We start from the raw sequence: 18,022 nt of genomic DNA on the forward strand, positions 1-18,022 counted from the left end.
GCCTTTTTTTCCCACAATCTTTTCACACAGTATTGTGATTTAATCATTGTGACTCCATCTTAAAGAGTGTGATAGTTTATTGTTGGTCTATCTTTGCTTTGAACAGTTGTTTTCCTAAGACGAGCAATTTGAGCAACGGATCTCTGGCTTTCCTCAGTTGACGACCTGCAGGATGGATTCATTAATTAATCGCTGGATTAAATGATTGCTGGGCGTTATTGAAACAGTTCCTAGCAGTTTGGAGTAACGGTGTAAGTGTACTGAAGCTCCAGGTGTTGCTGGAGGAAGGTGATCCAAGTCGGCTGAATATTCAGCTGCAGGCGGCTCGTCTGCGTCACGGAGGAGGAAACAGGACGACAGTGTTCGGCTGGTTTTCAGCGCCGGGCGATGAAACGCGTCTGCAGGAAGATAAACAGCCAGAGGCGAGGACTCCTGAACTTTACTTTTCTTAGATGTCTTAAATGTCTCCTGGTTCAGAAATATTCAGGATATATCATCAGTTAATGGAGTGCGTTTTCCAGAGAATAATGGACGTAACGAAATACAACAGCAGTTTTTCCAAGTTCATAATTTTACACTTTGCTGTTATTATTTGTTATTATCTGCTTTGTGGGTGTCAAATGTTTTGATCAGCATTTTTTTTTTTTTAACCCAATAAGTTCCGAAGCGCCTGTTTACACATGGTAAACAGTTCTTCTTCACTTGTTCAAGTAGATGGACAATAACAACAGTGGCGGCCTGCAGAGTGTGCTGATTGTCAGAATGAGGTTGAATCTCCTGCAGAGATGCTCCTATGAGTGAAGTCTGACATTTGGTGTCTTCTCTTGGATATACAGCTTTCTCTATTTGATTGTTCTCATGTCTCGTTTTTTTTAACTCATCTAGTCTGCTTGAAAAATGTGAGCGTGTGAGGTGTGGTCGTATCGAGAGATTTGATGAAAATAAAATGACTTCAAGTAAGTTATTTTGTTTGTAGCTCAGTATAAAATGATTTGCAACCTGGTTGCATGGTAATACGTGAACTAATTTGTAATGTTGAGTGTAACTATGATGTGATTTCCTCGATGTGAACGTCTTTGACTTAGTTTATTTTTTGCTTTTGACTCGTTTCCATGAGATCTGAAATAATTAGGGCTGCTAAGTGACTGAAGTGTTATCTATTTATTACTTGAGTGGTCTTTAGCTGTACTTTGACTTGTAATGGAGTACAATTTAACCGATGTAACAGTAGTTTCACTTGAGTACAAATGTCCAGTACTTGTTCCATCTCCAGTATTTCCTGAGCATCAATGAGTCGAAGTACTAATCGGTCGTCTTACTAATCCTGTGGTTAGGCGCCATTACAAATCCAGTCCTCTGTCCTTTCTTACCCAGATAGAGCCTCACATGCTGAGCTGAAGGGAAAGAGGTTCTGTTTCCTCCGGTGTGACCAGCTTCTCTTCAGTCTCACTCCTCCGCTGGATGTTTTCGTCAGTGGGGAGTTTTTCCACACCTTTTTGGCTGCTGAATGAACCGTGTGTTTAAGTGGCGTCTCGCATGTGACCACAGTTTGAGTTGGCCCCGAGAGGAAAACACACCGTGGTTAGTCCACGCCATGTGTGCCAGCGCCTGGAGTATGTCGGTAATTGGGTTTCGTTGGACAAAATCGAGGTCTTGTGTGTTTGTTTGTTTTTGTTTGTTTGTTTGAGGACATGTACTACGAAGTGGGCTTAACATACACCAGCCATCTCTCCATTATCTGGGTGCACAAAGCCAGCAATGCACAGTCCTTGATAAACAGTACCGTAATTTCCAGACTATAAGCCGCTACTTTTCTCACACACTTTGAACCCTGCGGCTTCAACAATAATCCAGGCTCTAACGGGCTTCATGCCACTAATGCATGTAACGCCAGCCTTTATGTTATTTATTTTTTTATTTGGTTGGTGTGTCTTATATTCAGGTGTGCTCAATAGTCAGGGAATTATGGTACCGTGAAGCTGGTTATCAACTCATGAGATCTGCGCACCTTCACATAAAAGGGGGCTCCCCCTGGCGGCAAGTTTTGGTCAACAATTAGACCCGCATGCATATTTAGATTGCTTTACAGAAATGACAATCACAGCACTTGGCAAGTTTCCAGGGGGATAAAACGCTGGACCAGGTCCACATTGTGTGTACTCCTACCCTGGACCTTTTCCCTGAACACCACTGCTTTTAGAAGAACGGCTCAGTTTCAGGTTTGTTTAGTTTATCTTCTGCAGCTCTGTGGGCATACATAGATGACGAACAAGATAACGTGATGTTTGCGTTCTGCGTTGCCCTGATTGATGGAAAACGACAACGTGGAGTTGAATTTGGCGTTTGTGTGTCAGTGTAGCAGGGAATACATTTACAAAATGGTTAAGAGAAGCTTTCAATAAAGTCATTCTACTTGTGTTTCACCACTGAGTTGTAGTAGGTGTTTTGAAGTTTTGCACTGACATTTGTTTTGTGGGATCTTCTTCTCGTCCCTCAGATCCCTGGATGCGCCGCGACGCCCTGTCCTCGGCCGCCCTGTGCTTCCCAATGGCCGGGAGTTGACCACCCTCGCCAAGATGACGCTGCGCGAGCAGCTGAGAGAGAAGATCTCGGCGGCGTTCTACCGCCACGGGCTGCTGTGTGCTTCCTACCCAGTACCCATCATCCTCTTCACCTCCGCCAGCATCCTCACCTGCTGGTAGGTTGCCCTGAAGTTTAGTTTTCATGTTCACTGTGTGAGGTGCGGTTTGGGAACGTCTGCAGAAAAGCACTTTGGTGATGGTGGGAAAACGTATATGCAGGAAAAAGTTAACTTTAATGCATTATATTGACCAGTGTCAAACACATGCAGCCTAATAAACTTAAACTAAGCAGTTTTGTATGTTTCTCTTTGTTGCAGTGCAGAGTATAAAGAGATGACAATGTCTGTCTATATTTTCACAAGACTAAAAAATTGGTACCGAAAATGACTATAAACGGGACCTTGAGTTAGTATAAGTTGTTAAACCTCAATACATCATGGTTGTTTTTAGAGCGTTTTCCGTTTTAAAATGAGAAAACCACTCTCGACTGCAGCATTAGCTCAAGAATGTCTTTCTTCAAACATTCAAAGTCTTCCATTCTCCATAGTTCGTCTTGCACACTATTTTCGTCTTGAGGCAGAAAAGTCAGCAGCCTTTTAGCGTCACTTCAAAGACATAATGTTAGAAATTAGCCAGAAATGTCACCTAGTTTCCGTACAGTTTGATGCTGTGAATGCCTCTCTGTGAACTCCGAACGTGCACCGTTGTCCCACGTTAAAGACGTTTTCATCCTCCTAAGGATTTTATTTCTCACCCTGCGTCTGGGTGTGGCTGTCTGGAGAGTCTTCACACACGTTCACCTCCACCGTGGCTTAAAATCTGACGAACAAACTCGTTCTGCTAGTTTTGTCATTGCAAAATGTTTGAGCCACCATGTCCCAGAGCAGATGAGTTAAGTTGTCCTTGGCACTTTTACAAATGATTTTTTCCATGGTTGAATCAACTGTCAAAACTTCTCTAAGTTTCTGGTGAATCTTGTCTTTTTAGTTGTGCTGAGAAAGTATCAGCAACCACGTGGTAGTTTATGACATTCCTCTATTATCTAAGAGCCAAGTGAAAGTGCTGAAGGAGCAAGTGAAAACTAATTTAATGTTCTTTTTAACAACTGCATAGCTTAAAACCGGCTCGCAGTTCTTTATTTTGAGCATGGCTCCGTTTTGAGAAGGCACCCTTGTTGGATTGAATGGACTTGGGCTATAGTGTACAGGGGAGGCGAGTAACTGGTTGGACTGGCCATCTGCACACACACACACACACACACACACACACACACACACCCCCACTGACATTCACTTAACACACACTTATCAAGTCCTACTAAACCTCTGGTCAAAAAAGAGGACGCGGGTCAGAGAGTTGGCCGGGCTTCATCTGAAAACTTGTCGTAAAACAATCTGGACAATGTACTACACACGCATGCACCTGCTGCGTGCTGTCCTTGTTGCACCTTCCAGCACGGGGGGGGGGGGGGGGGGGGGGGTGTCTGCCGGCCGAATGGAGGCCGAACCGCCGCCCCGGGGGGGAGCCAGAGAAAAGAGCCTGACAGCGGCGATGTTAAAGGCAGGACCGGAGCAAAGGGCTGTGAGAAAGTGGCCATGTGAGAATAGGATGCCTGTCCCTCCATCTGCCTCCCAGGAGGGGGGCCACCGCCAGACAAAGGAGGCCTTTGTGGAGATACAGTGACCTCGGAGAGTGGAGGAGGCAGGAGGGGGGGTGGAGGGAGGGAAGTGGGGGACGGAGTGAAAAAAAGAGGAGCCAGTCTTATTTCCAACAAAACACTTGTAAATGTAATATTTTTATTACAGTTCATGTTGAAGGTTGATTACACCGGTAGTTCTTTACACATGTACTCTTTATACTCTATGATAATGCTCCAATGCAAAGCTGGTCAAAACAAAAGAATTGCACTTGGTGCAGGAACAGTTTTTGGAGGCCCCATTTACATGACGGCGTTTTCAAGTAGAAATGGAAAACTTTCACTGCGTTTCAGACGTCTGAGCCACTGAAAAGGAAACATCTTGAACGGCTCCCAAGGAGGAACTTTTTGAAAATGCTCTCACGCTTGCTGTGTAGATGGTGGAAACGCTGCCACTGCACATGCTCCCCACTGCACATGCTCCCCACTGCACATGCTCCCCACTGCACATGCTCCCCACTGCACATGCTCCCCACTGCCGTGAGAAATGGTTCTTCTGTACATGTGGGAAGATGAACAATAGCGGGGATGTTTGTCGTGTCATGACTCCTGGTCCATTCTCTCCTGGGTAGTTTTATTTTGACAGTCACCGTGATAACAATTCAAACTTCATTGTCTGTCCAAACCAATGTCTGTGAACTCGCCAATATTCATCGCATATTGTTCTCTGCATCTGTTTTCATGGAAACGGACATTGTTTTTGTAACGTTGCTGTGTAAACGCAAGGCTTTTCTGAAACAAGAACATGTTTCGCTAAACGGCTCCGAGTCTGGTTCTGCAGAGCGTTTCCTCCTTTGAGTCTGGCTCTACAGGTTTCTTCCCGTTAAAAAGGAGTTTTTCTTTTCCACCATCTCCACTTCCTGCTCACGTGGAATAGTTGGGTTTGGTGCTATAAAATTGAATTAAATCTGGGATACCTTTTTAACAAGTAATGCTTTGGTTTCAAAAGTCTTTTTGGAATACGTGAGTTTGTTTTTGTCGGTGTTTTGACGCGTTATTTCGTGACGAGTAAGCAAAGGGAAAGTGTTCCCCTCATCTGGTCAATACACTGAGTAAATCTTTGTGAGCTACATCCTGTCCATGTCTCCGTCCTCCCCTCAAAGCTCAATCTGTTATTTATCGACGGTTGCCCAACCATTCTAAAGCAAACGCACTCCCTCCACACTCCGGCGCTTTCAGAGGGAGCTTGTTCCACATGAATCCTCCCATTTCCAGTAGAAACAGGGTGTGGGTCTCTCCAGGTAGTATGGAGGGTTTATTCTGGGAAGGAAAGCACGAGGAGCTGATTTCACCTCCCCAGAAGAGTTGCAGCACAAACCACACAGATAAGCCTACAAACTGAGGCTCTTTTCTTGGTCACAACACACGTTTATCTTTGCTTCCTGAGTCATTTTGGTAATCTAAAATAATGGTTTGACACTTTTTACCTGGATTTGTTTAGATGTTATGTCTTTAGAATCGTCGGAACGTGTGCAGTGAGTGAGAGCTTCTAACTCTTTTTTTTCAGGATGTCTTTTCTTCAATAATGTTACAAATGTGTGAGGACTTGGAAAATGCTGTCTGTGACGGGGTCTTGATCATGCAGAAGTCCAGCGGGTCACTGCAACGAAGTCTTATAAATATCAGAAATGCTCTCTCAGTTGGAGCCACGAGACCAGTCCACATGTCCAGTCTTGTCAGCAGCCGTGGTTTAGGAGTGAAAGGGTTAAGTACGGCTTCGATAACAGAAAGGACAAGATATCCTTTGACCCTTTTCTGGAAACATGTCAGATATGTTGACAACCTTGTCCCCATCTCTCTCTCTCGTGTGTCTCTCTCTGTCCCAGTTATCCGTTATTGAGGCTTCCCCTGCCCGGGACGGGTCCCGTGGAGTTCACCACAGGGGTGCGGGACTACAGCGTCCCTTCCCATGAGCCCCAGGGAGACCTCGGGGAGCGGCCCGACTGGGTAGGAGACGCACACTTCCCCCTCATTTCACAGTGTTTCATGTGCATTGATCCATCCACAGCTGCTATTTAAAGCTAAGTGGGTGATTTTATCGTTGAGTTCACGCAACAAAAACGGACACGTATTGAGCTGGCCCTCCGACACGCAAACACGGTGACTCATAAATAATGAAGCGGAAGGTGAACACAAAGCAGCGACTCGTTTTCCTGTCGGCGGCAGTTTTAGTTTACACTGAGCCTTTCAGGCGGAGCAACTAGAGCCTCGACGGGATTTTCCTCACGTTTTCACCGTGTGAGATCAGATGTTAGTAGTGAAAACACTTGACCGGTTCCCTAAGTGTCGGTGTGTTGGCTGTGCCGCAGTACCGGGGTCCTCCGGTGGCCTACATCCAGCAGGTGTTGGTGAAGGCGGCGGTGTCTCCGTGGGACAGCGGCCTGGTGCCGGTGGACGTGTTTCGCTCACCGCTGGGTCGAGTCTTCACCCTGCTGGAGGAGATACGCAACCACGTCCACTCTGACAAGTAAAGACTTACAGTACACACTCCTTCCAGTGATCACATGGTTTGTCATCTAACGTCAAACAAACATCACCACTATGAAACATTAAAATTAATACTGTTGCTGTTAAACCCTACGACTCGCTCAAACACACTGCATCACACGATGGTAGCAGTTTCACAGTGCAGGGTGGGATCAATCCCCGGCTTTAAATATGACCGTAGTCTTAAAATCAGTTGACAGAGGTTAAAACTGATGTGATGTATTTTTGTTATTATCAGGAAGAAGCCAAACTGCCACATTCTGCACCGTCTTAGATATTACGTCTTGTCGGCAAGTAACACAATAATCAAGTTGAAATGGAAGTGAAACGATTAAAGAAGATGCAAACTGACAATCAGACATAAAGCCATGTTATTTAATAAAGATCATCCAGTGCATCAAATGAATCAATAGCTTCTTGAGCTGCTGGGTGTTTGAGAGCATTTGGTTGGGTGGTTTTTCGTTTCTTTTCAAATTCTCAGCCTTGATTTCATCCCACAAATGCACGTTAACAACAAATGCAGCACAAACTTTCCTTTGAATAGTGAGGGGAATGAAGTGACCTCCAAACAGCAGTCACTCGTACTCTACAAGGTTTTCTGCCCGACGGCATTGGTTAGCCTGCTCATTTGTTGGCCAGCTTCTTCAGTCGCTGCGTCTCCGGCCTCTCCTCCTCCTGACCTTCTCTCCTCCCGTCTCCTCAGGTCTGGCGTTCGCAGTCTGGAGACGCTGTGTCTCCAGGTGACGGACCTGTTTCCAGGGCTACGCCGGATGCAGTCGGTGCTGCCGGAGCACGGCTGCCTGCTCGTCTCCCCCGGAAACTACTGGCAGAACCAGCGCGAGCTGTTCGACTCGGACCCCGACATCCTGAAGACCATCCAGAAGCACGAACCCAAAGGCCTGCACACCTCGGCCACGCTGCGAGGTAGCCAGCAGTAAGACCCCCCGGAGAGTCGCAGCCGCTGAGACATCCTCTTGTCACTGAGCTTTGAGGATCGGCCTTCATTTCAGCAAAAAAAATGCAACTCAACTGCTTGCCTAAAAATTTTTAAGGAATTATATATGTAAATACACATAGCGAGACAAATATGCCTTGAATGCATTTATTTGAGTGGACATGCATACACACACAACGTATACAAATATCCAGAACAATATTAAACATGGATGCCTTCATCAGATGTGTCCATAAAAAGAGCTGAAATAAGAAAACAACCCAAATCGAGAAGATGTATAATCAGTTTTTTTTTTTTAAAGCTACAGACATGAATAAATATCAGTGTATATAAAACAATGGTCAAAACTCTAGAGGAGTAAAAAATACTCAAATGAGATGGAGGAAACGTGTAAAAACTACAAGATTTGAATCTGAAAGTCAAACTAAAAGGGGAATTTTAAGTTTATGTTTGAAATTATTAACGCAGTCGGTGTGTCTCCTCTTGAAGGTTGTTCCAGCTGTTTGGAGCGCAACAATATAAATTAAGGTTAGACGTGACTGGAGAAATTAACTTTATAATTTGGTGTTTTACTTATTGTCAAGTCGTCTTTGTGAGTCCAAAAACATTTTGAAAGTCAACCTGCATTTCTTTCAAGAACTATCTGCGTTTATCAACACTTTTGTGAACGAATCCTCGCTGGTTTGGTGATGTTTTGCAGATTATATATATATATATATATATATATATATATATATATATATATATATATATATATAATTTGTGAACCTGGCCAGAAATGAACAATGTTTTCATGATTTAAGAGCCACAGGCAATGTGCTGTAGTTATAGCAGTTTTTTAATCCTGTTTTATCAAATCCCAGATTTATCCTGCTGACTTATCCAATACTCATTAATTAAAGCCAGCCAAAGAGAATCACACAGTTTGAGTCAGATTTCAAGCAACAACAACAAAACATAAAGAAACAACTCGACTCAGAACAGTTTTCTCCTTCACATAGTTTCCAGTGCAACACGAGAAAGTGATGCTCACTAAAAAGCACATTGATCTCCTACTACGAGGTCAACTGCAAATAAATACATTGGAAAAATGTCAATCTTGCGAGTGAAACAAGGTTGAGATAGAAATAAAAGGCTGAACCCTCTATGGGTGGCAGAGACGAGGAAAACTGTTTAAAAGATTTTTTGTAGATTGCAGCAGCAATTTAGTGTTTTACAGTATAAACTATCCAAATGCAGAGGATCCAATTACCTGATTCCTTCTGCTGCACAGCTGTCGGGTAGCCAGGTTGACTTAAGTGCAACACACACACACACACACACACACACACACACACACACACACACACACACACACACACACACACACACACACACACACACACACACACACACACACACACACACACACACACACACACACACACACACACACACACACACACACACACACACACACACACACACACACACACGAGATAATAAACATAGAGATTCCAAATCCTTCAGTTGAACCTGTAATTGTGTGGTTCCATGAATCTGATCAGGACATGATTATTTCCTCCCTGACATGTATTTAAGAGACCAGCAGTGTAAGAACTGATGTGATTCTCCTCTAAATCCAACCGCTGGGCTCGGAGCAGCTGGAGTAACTGTAGTGAATGCAGGATTATTCAGATCCACAAACTAAGCAGCTTTCACATTAACCCGGTACACACAGTCTCATTCTGTGGGCAGTTTTGTTCAAACGTTACCCACTGACACAGTGAACCGACTGCCGCCCGCTGACTCGGCGTTTCTCTTCACCTTCCAGCTGAGGTGATTTACGGGTCTGGATGCAGGAGTCGGACTTTATGTTCGCACCGAGCTGAGAGATTTGTTCAACCTGAGGGTTAAACGTCACTACTGAGCCAGTGTGTTTCATACTTGGTTAGGAAACACTTTGCATGAAGTGTGAAACAAACAGCTTTTCGTTTTAATCCACACACGAGTTTGTAGTTGTCTCATTGTAAGTTACCAGGGGAAACGGACAGCGGAGCATCAGCAGGGTACTTTTGAATTGAATAATAATCAACCTTCCTGTGTTGCACACGATTGATGCATTGGAAAATGACATTATGCAGTCAAAGCCGGCAACTCGCGAGACGCCTCATCTGTGTGTGAGACTCCAAATAAACAGAGCGAGTTAAGAAGTGGGACATTGATGCCGTGGTCCCTAAACCCGTCTCACTGTATGGAAGACCACCGATCGTCTGAGGTGTTCATCAAAGTACATGAGCTGCTAATACACATTTTTATTTTTCTTTGTTTGCTGCCGAGCTGAAATCTTGAGTCGTGTGGTAATCGTGTGTTTCAGACCTGCTGTTCGGCGTCCCTGGAAAACACACGGGGGTCAGTCACTACAACAGGAAGAGAGTGGTGACGTACACCATCACCGTGGTTCTGTCCAGCTACGACGCCAGGTCAGTCTCCTGCAACCATTCATGCAGCAGGTTCTAGAAGAAACTGTTAGCCTTCTTTTTTCATCTGGTTGTATATGAATACTGCTATTCAGTTGTTTTATCTCTTTATGAAGAAAGGTGAGGTTTTCTGTATTACCGTTGAATGATGTTAAAAAGTGTGTCCTCTGCAGTCACTTCTGGAATGCAATCAGGAGTTACTGATCTGTTTGTGCAGCTTTACGCAATGATTTTATATTTACCCTCTGAGGCAAATGATCACATCTGGTCGCTTCTGGCTTGATTAAAATGAACTGTTATGAGCTTATAACTCGTAATAATAATTTTGCTTGACATGAAACCCCGTGTGGTGATTTGGTTGATCGAAAGGTTGTGAAGGCTGTTTATTGCGAAATACAATGTCACTTTGGTAAGTTTTACACTTTCCAACTGGTCTCCAGTGCACATAATTAGGTAAAGCAAGTTTATTTGTGTAGCAATGTTCATACACAAGGCAATTCACAAAGGCAAAGAAATGCATAAAATTATAATAGTCATAGAAATATAACAGGATGGAAGTGAAAATTGAATGAGCAGACGGCAGTTGTTAAATTAACGCATCATTTAACTGATGCACATTATTAAACATTTAATGTGTTTTTTTCTAATTGAACCCACAAGTTACACACAAAGCTTATGCACAGTCGTTTCTGAAAAACCAATTTCATTCACATGTTTGTATGAAAGTGACAGACCTTGAACTAATACTTAGTATTTATTTATTCTCAACTACAAGAATAACATCTATTTAAAAAAATGAGATTCACAAATTAATTCATAGTTTCACTTTCTATAGAATTCTTTTTATGATTTCCTTTCCGAACTCTAAAAAGAATTGCTTGTAAAAGCCATCAGCTTGATGGGTTTTTTCCTCTCAATAAGACTCTCTCATCTTAAACTAATTCCCGTGGGTCAAACTGATCTTAAAGTACCGTATTTTCCACACTATAAGGTGCACCGGATTATAAGGCACATGGAATAGACCAGTGGTCAGCAACCTTTATAGCTCAAAGCCATGAGGTTACTTTATCCACTGATTCTAACACCCAGAGAGGTGCACATACTTTATTTTGATAGTCCTACCTGCAGCCTATGCCAGGAGGACACTACACACAAAACCTTCTTCACTGCTGGTTGACAACTTACAACTACCGGTAATAAACTAAACTACATGAACTAAGCAACAAAAACACAACACAACACAATTATTACCGACACCACAAACCTAATAGAACCCCCAATAATTGCATTTAAAACACCACAAACAGAAACTCCCATAATGCATTGCAGCTATCGGCTCCTTTATGCATTTGCACAGAGGTGGTCGCTGCAAGGCATGATGGGAATTCATGTTTTGTGTTGTTGGGGGTTATTGTGGGTTGTTGTTGGGCTTGGTGTTGTGTTGATTGTGTTTATGTGTTTTTGTTCCCCAGTTTAGGGAGTAATTATTTCATCTAGTTTATTTTGGTTTGTTAGAATGTTGGTGTGCAACCATGAGTGATGAATGTGTTGTGTGGAGTGTCGTCCGCTCTGAAGATCTGGTTGCGAAGTTAGAGTTGTCAAAATAAAAGCCTCTGGTTGCTCAGCTGGCAAGTAGCAGTCTCGAGTAGAACAATTCTTCCACGGTGCTCGCCACAATATATAAGGCGCACTGGGTTATGAGGCGCACTGTCAGCTTTTGAAAATATTTGAGGTGTTTAGGTGCGCCTTATAGTGCGGAAAATACGGTAACTTGCGTCCAGGTTGAGTTTGAAATGCTCCGACTTCCTCCAGGTTGCTCTAGTTGTACATGTTTGAGGAGGAAGGTGATCTTGAGTGACGGACTGCATGTGGCTGCAGGTTCCTGAACAGCCTGCGGACTCGCCTGAAGCACCTTCACCCTTCGGCCAACTGCAGCCTGAGAGACGACCACATGGTCCACGTCCACTTCAAAGAGGAGATCGGCATCGCCGAGCTCATCCCCCTCGTCACCACCTACATCATCCTCTTCGCCTACATCTACTTCTCCACGCGTGAGTCCTCCTCCTCCTCCTCCTCCTCCTCCTCCTCCTCCACCACGGTGGATATTTCAGCCGTGCCACAGTCGGACCGATGCCCGTTGTGCCTTTGTGTGCTCACGTGTGTCTGTGTGCCAAGGTTGCTCCTGTCTGGCGTGGGGATTATCCTCACGCTGCTGTAAGAACGCTCAAACCCTCAGCAAGTCGCCAGCGCAAACATTCGCTCCCCGAACAAAGGCGCTTTAAGGACTCGCGATGACGATTCACACTCCCGCTGAGGAGTTGACTCGCCTTCAAAGACCCTTTTAAATCAAGCTACAAGAATTTATATTTATTTTTCCAGTTTAGCTTTTTAGAAGGTGTTGGCAGTATAAATAAGTTTCTTGATCTCCCCCAAAACATTAAAGCCACAATTTTGATTGAATGTTTTTCAAGAAAATATGGTTCCATTTGTGTTTTGGCATAATGATCAGATTTGTTTACTTATTCACTTTAAAACTAAAAGCAGCACATTCTCCGCAGTGTGCAGATTTTCAGAAGGAAGAACGGAAAAGCACATTTCTTTAAATGAATATGGTTTTTATACTGTGCTTACCAAAACCCTAAACTTTAAGATGCAGATCCACGCATTAAAATGTTAATACTATAAGAACACATGTTCTATGTTGATTTTATAATTGTACTTTTGCAACACTAAGTTCACTAAAGCAGATTACTGAAATCAGTTGAACAATGTCTTATGTATGTGATGAGTTACACATCTAACAAGCACACATCTAAAGTCATGCTTCTTGTGGTTAATATCTGTCCCCCATGATTCACCTCCTCCTGCGTTTCCCCCCGTCAGGTAAGATCGACATGGTGAAGTCCAAGTGGGGCCTGGCGCTGGCGGCAGTGGTCACCGTCCTCAGCTCGCTGCTCATGTCCGTGGGACTCTGCACCCTGTTTGGACTGACGCCGACGCTCAACGGAGGGTAGGAGCTCCCGCATTCTCTCTCAAGTTGTGGTTGGTTGAAAACACAACGCTCAAGTTAATGATTTTGTTAGGGAAAAAACAAAAAGTCTTCAAAATGTACTTCCCATGAAATGAATCACTTCTGACAGAGAATGAACCATGACCACTCGTTAGTGTGAATGCATGGCATTCACACTCTTGAGATTCAAATCTTTATTATTATTATTCTGTGCGTTTTTCAAACCGCTTCTACTCTGGCAATCTTCACCCGTTCGTAATCATTCAAATATCAAATCGTGCAACTTTTTTGGGACTTTCCGAGTATGTTCTAGCTTTTTGAAATCTCGTCAACTTTTTGAAATATTTCAACTTTTGTGAAACTTCTTTCCAATGTCGACGGATGGAGAAATGTTTTAACTCGCTATAACTTCTTCAAATCTTTACCGATTTCAACCATTCAACTTTTAAACTGTTCCACTATTTCAACTGTTGCAACTGTTGCAACTGTTGCAACTTTTTAAAACTTGTGCAACTTTTTGAACATTTTTCAACTTGTTGACACTTTTTCAACTGATAATTTTTCATCTTTTTTCAACCTTTTCAACTGTTTGACACTTTTTCAACTTGTTCAACTGTTTCAACTTTTTGAAACTTGTGCAACTTTTTCAACTTTTCCCACTTTTTTAAACTTGTTCAACTTTTTGAAACTTTTTCAACTTTTCCCACTTTTTTCAACTTTTTTCTACTTTTTTAACCGTTTGACACTTTTTTAACCGTTTGAACTTTTTTAACTGTTTGAACTTTTTTAACTGTTTGAACTTTTTTAATTGTTTGAACTTTTCAAAAAAGCTATACAAGTTACAAAAAGTTGCATATTTTCAAAAAGTTGCACAAGTTTAAACTCTCACTCTATACCAGAGACGGCTCGCCAGGACAAAGCATTACAGTCTACCGGCCGCAGGTAGCATTACAGTTTGCCAGCAGCATTCACACTATCATGCATTTGCCGCGGGAAATGCAGATCATCTAGTTTCCACTACTTTCCAATTAGTTACCTAAATCGATCACATCAAAGTCTGTTTACAAACAAACTGGAATTTGTAGCCATCAATCTTTGTTTTTCTAACTGATATTAACTTGTGAAAAGGTGCAAGGGTTTCTGGGACGGCATCGCTCCAGCTCAGGCACAAACATCAACAACCGATTTAGCCTGAAAAAAGCCAGACTTTTTCAAAGTGTCTTCAAGGCACGAGAACAGTCTTAAATCCGAAACTGACCGTTAATTTTTCAAGTGCAAATCGAGATTGAGTGTACAATGCAGTACAGTGGTCTTATGACGTGATGGCTCGGGAATCTTCGGAAGTTTCCGTGACGTTAGGATGTCAACAAACTCGGGGTTTTTCTGAAAAATGTAAAAGTGTTTTTATGGGTGTAAAGACAAATGTCCTTTTAGAAAGAAGTCTTGACAACATATTGGATGTACATCAACAACTCGTCACATTTTTCATTTTCTCCCGTGTGGATTATGTAGAGTAACTTTAATGTGAGTAGAATGGAAATGATTAAACCCAGAGGGAAGTTTTTTACAGCGATTCCCCACAGTCATAATAATATATAGTGAATAGTATGAAATACATGTTAGATATGTGAATAGAATGTTGTTTAGAAGCTGTACGTGTTCTGGGTGAGTCATAGGAAAAACATAAATGGTCCACAGACTTCAGCCTGGTCCTGCTCTTGGTTAGTTAAAGTCAACAGGACTTGTTTTCTATGTGTTGAAATATGACCAAATGAAAAGAGAAATAATTCATTCAGAATAGAATTGTAAATATCACTATATACATATTTATGCGTGACACTTTGTGATTCTCTTATATGTCTTATAGCACCTGATTCAATAATTATGAAGGTTGCTTTGCTTGTTTAATATAATTCATAACATATTTTTCTGGTAGTTATTAATATTATTACTATTGGTTTTGAGTTGTTGAGTCATATCGTGCTTGGATTCAGTCTGAGAGTCGATTTGTATTCAGGACAAACGGTTAAATGCTTGTTTGTACCTGCAGTTATATCTTTGTTTTCCCAAGAGATTATTAAGAACAGGTGTGTCCTGAGGTCGCAATCAAATATTCACTGTTGGTGTTTCTCGTCCTTGACGTTCTTTATCTGTTACCTTCAAAGAAAGACAAGGACAGCTGGCTGGCTTACAAGTGTACATACTCTATCTGCCCTATCACTTCATCTGCATTGCGTTTACTTGGATTTGTGTTAATGTTTACATCAGGAAGGGGAAGAAAAGTGGGTTATCCTGGGCCCTGATAAGTCTGAATTGGGAGGAAATGGGTGGGTGTTATTTGAAGAGGGCGGACATGTGTGGATGTTGACGTTAGGCGGTCGTCCAATCAGCCGAGGATTACTAGAAAGCAGACATCATGGCGTGACAGTGGCCCTCTGTTGTCCGACCACTGGCTACGGTCCACGCAGGTCCAATGTGGGCCGTGCTTCCATCAAGTCAGCACATCTGAACTATGAATACAAGCGGCACGTTCCGCTTAGTCATGACTGGCAGCGTGCACAGGGTCACTCAGATAGCGGCTGCCACGGCCCTTTTGTGTGCGTGTTTATTATGCGCAGTGTTCCCGGGTGCGTCTGATGTAACGCGCAGAGCCGCTGACTCCTCTGTGACCCACTTCCACCCTCACATCGACAGCTCAAGCTTATCCACACCCGTAAACCAATCTGACTTGGCACATTTGTCCACAGAGGCACACGCCTGCTGTTGACAAGTATCTTTGATCATGGCTGATCACTTTTGTTTATTATTATATTTAGCGGCTCTGCTGAAAAGAAAACAACCGAAACCTTCCAACTCTTGGGGATTTCTTGCTTGTGTAACATGAGATGAATAACCAACAATACGACTTCATGAATTCAAACTGATTGACAGTGTATTTATTATTGTTGGGATGTGGAAATGATCAATTCACATTTCAAATCAACATAAGGATAGATCTCAGTCAGTTATGTTCACGCAGAAATTGTACATGTTGTAGACATTTTAGCATCAACTGATATTCAGGCCCCGTTTTCAAGTGAAAATGAAAAACTTTCCTTGTGTTTTGCTTGTTGATTTGCACAGCAGCGGGACTCGGAGCCACGCAAAACACACCTTTTTGAAAACCTCTCTGGAGCTGCTCATGCCTCCCATGGCCATAGCCAATAATTCTGCACATGCCCAGTGGAACAATGTTTCCCCCAGAGTGTCGTGACTCCCAGTCCACATTCTCCTGGGCTTGGGAGTTTTATTTTGACACACTAATAACCATCCAATGTGGTCGTCTGTCCACTAGAATGTCTGCGTTCTGTTTTCTGTGTATGTATGTGTGGTTGCATTACCAAGACAACCAACAGCACCCACTAGTGGCCCCTCATGAAAACATGGTTCTGTGTTTCTGCCGTGTATTTTCACTTGAAAAGTTATCGTATAAATGGGGGTCTTTTTTTAAAAATTTCCTCACTTCATGTTCCTTGAGGTTGTTTCTCCATGTTTTCCTCCCTGCAGTGAGATCTTCCCTTACCTGGTGGTGGTCATCGGCCTGGAGAACGTCCTCGTCCTCACAAAGTCGGTGGTTTCCACTCCCGTCGACCTGGAGGTCAAACTTCGCATCGCTCAGGGTAGGTCTAATGTTTCATACTATTTGGAATGTGGGAGTTATTAAAAGGTTGTTGACTTGCACGACGGGGGAACAAAGACTCCCCGGAGCTCCTGAAGGACGCCACACAGACACCATTGTTATCTCCACGCACAAGACGGCCTGGTATGATGTTGGACTTCATGTCCTCACACGACCAGAACTGCTTCAGCTCTTCTGACCAGCTGGGACAAATGTCCCCGTGCTCAACAATTAAACATGTCAGTCTTCTCAAAGGAAAGGTTGCAAATCCTTTGAAAAATTTTAAAAATGTTATTTTTCCACACAATCTGTCCATTTGTAATTGACACACAAAACCAGCGAATTATATAATGCACAGAAATACTGTGGTCACCTGCTGAAGCCTTCCGACACAACTTTCAACGGATGCATTTAACTTTTTTAATCAACCATTTGAAAAGTTTTTGAAGTTCCATTGGACATTTAATAGTCGATAGTCCTTGATCTTTATTTTTCCATTGCTAGCTGTAGAAGCATTAGTCACTGGAAGTGGAGGAGGAGGACTAAAAAAGAACTACACTTTAAAAAAAAAAAAAACTAAGTCCTTTATTAATCCCCTTGTTTTACTGTATTTCTCACCTAAACCTTTAATAACAATTGGTGAATTGATTATATTGACTTGATACATAATTTAGTCTATCAATAAAGTAAAAACACGGAGGAGTATTTAAAGCTGTGTTTGGGAGACTGAGATGTAATTTCACCGTTATGCTGTAATAAAACATGTGAATACTTCTGCATATATATTGAGATAGCTCGTCTTTAATATCCTCAGTTTGGAGGAAATTAAAGCGAGATCTCTTTAATTTGTTAGAATCATCGAGCCGGACGACTTCACAGGTCAGGAAATAAAGAAAATAACCTTCAGACAGAGATTAAACTAATCAAGTACCACAGTGAAGCAGGAAAATCATTTTTTTGTTAATATGAAAGTGAGCTGGTCTTATGCACTTCACAGCTTCATTTAATCCACCACTTGTTTGATTTGCATGGAATCAAAAGGTCACAATTTGGGAAGAAATTAAAGTTAAAACTTTAAAAAAGAAAAAAGTTCAAGTTGGAGATGAAAATGTTCTGCATGTGGCCCCTGAACTAAAATGAGTTTTGACACTCTTGCCTTCTGTTCCTGCCTGTGC

At 42.6% G+C, this 18,022-nt stretch overlaps 1 protein-coding gene across 1 annotated transcript in view; it reads left to right on the plus strand.

Annotated features, from left to right (window-relative positions):
• scap (SREBF chaperone) overlaps window positions 1-18,022 on the plus strand; it is a 35,180-nt gene that overhangs the window by 1,070 nt on the left and 16,088 nt on the right. The window contains exons 2-9 of the mRNA XM_080501599.1: window positions 2,498-2,698; window positions 6,105-6,225; window positions 6,588-6,745; window positions 7,469-7,689; window positions 10,077-10,182; window positions 12,058-12,230; window positions 13,063-13,189; window positions 16,736-16,848. Coding sequence (XP_080357725.1) covers window positions 2,498-2,698; window positions 6,105-6,225; window positions 6,588-6,745; window positions 7,469-7,689; window positions 10,077-10,182; window positions 12,058-12,230; window positions 13,063-13,189; window positions 16,736-16,848 — 1,220 coding nt within the window. The remainder of the gene's footprint in view (window positions 1-2,497; window positions 2,699-6,104; window positions 6,226-6,587; window positions 6,746-7,468; window positions 7,690-10,076; window positions 10,183-12,057; window positions 12,231-13,062; window positions 13,190-16,735; window positions 16,849-18,022) is intronic.

Source organism: Blennius ocellaris (genome assembly GCF_963422515.1).
Source record: "Blennius ocellaris genome assembly, chromosome: 8".
Taxonomy (NCBI): Eukaryota; Metazoa; Chordata; class Actinopteri; order Blenniiformes; family Blenniidae; genus Blennius; species Blennius ocellaris.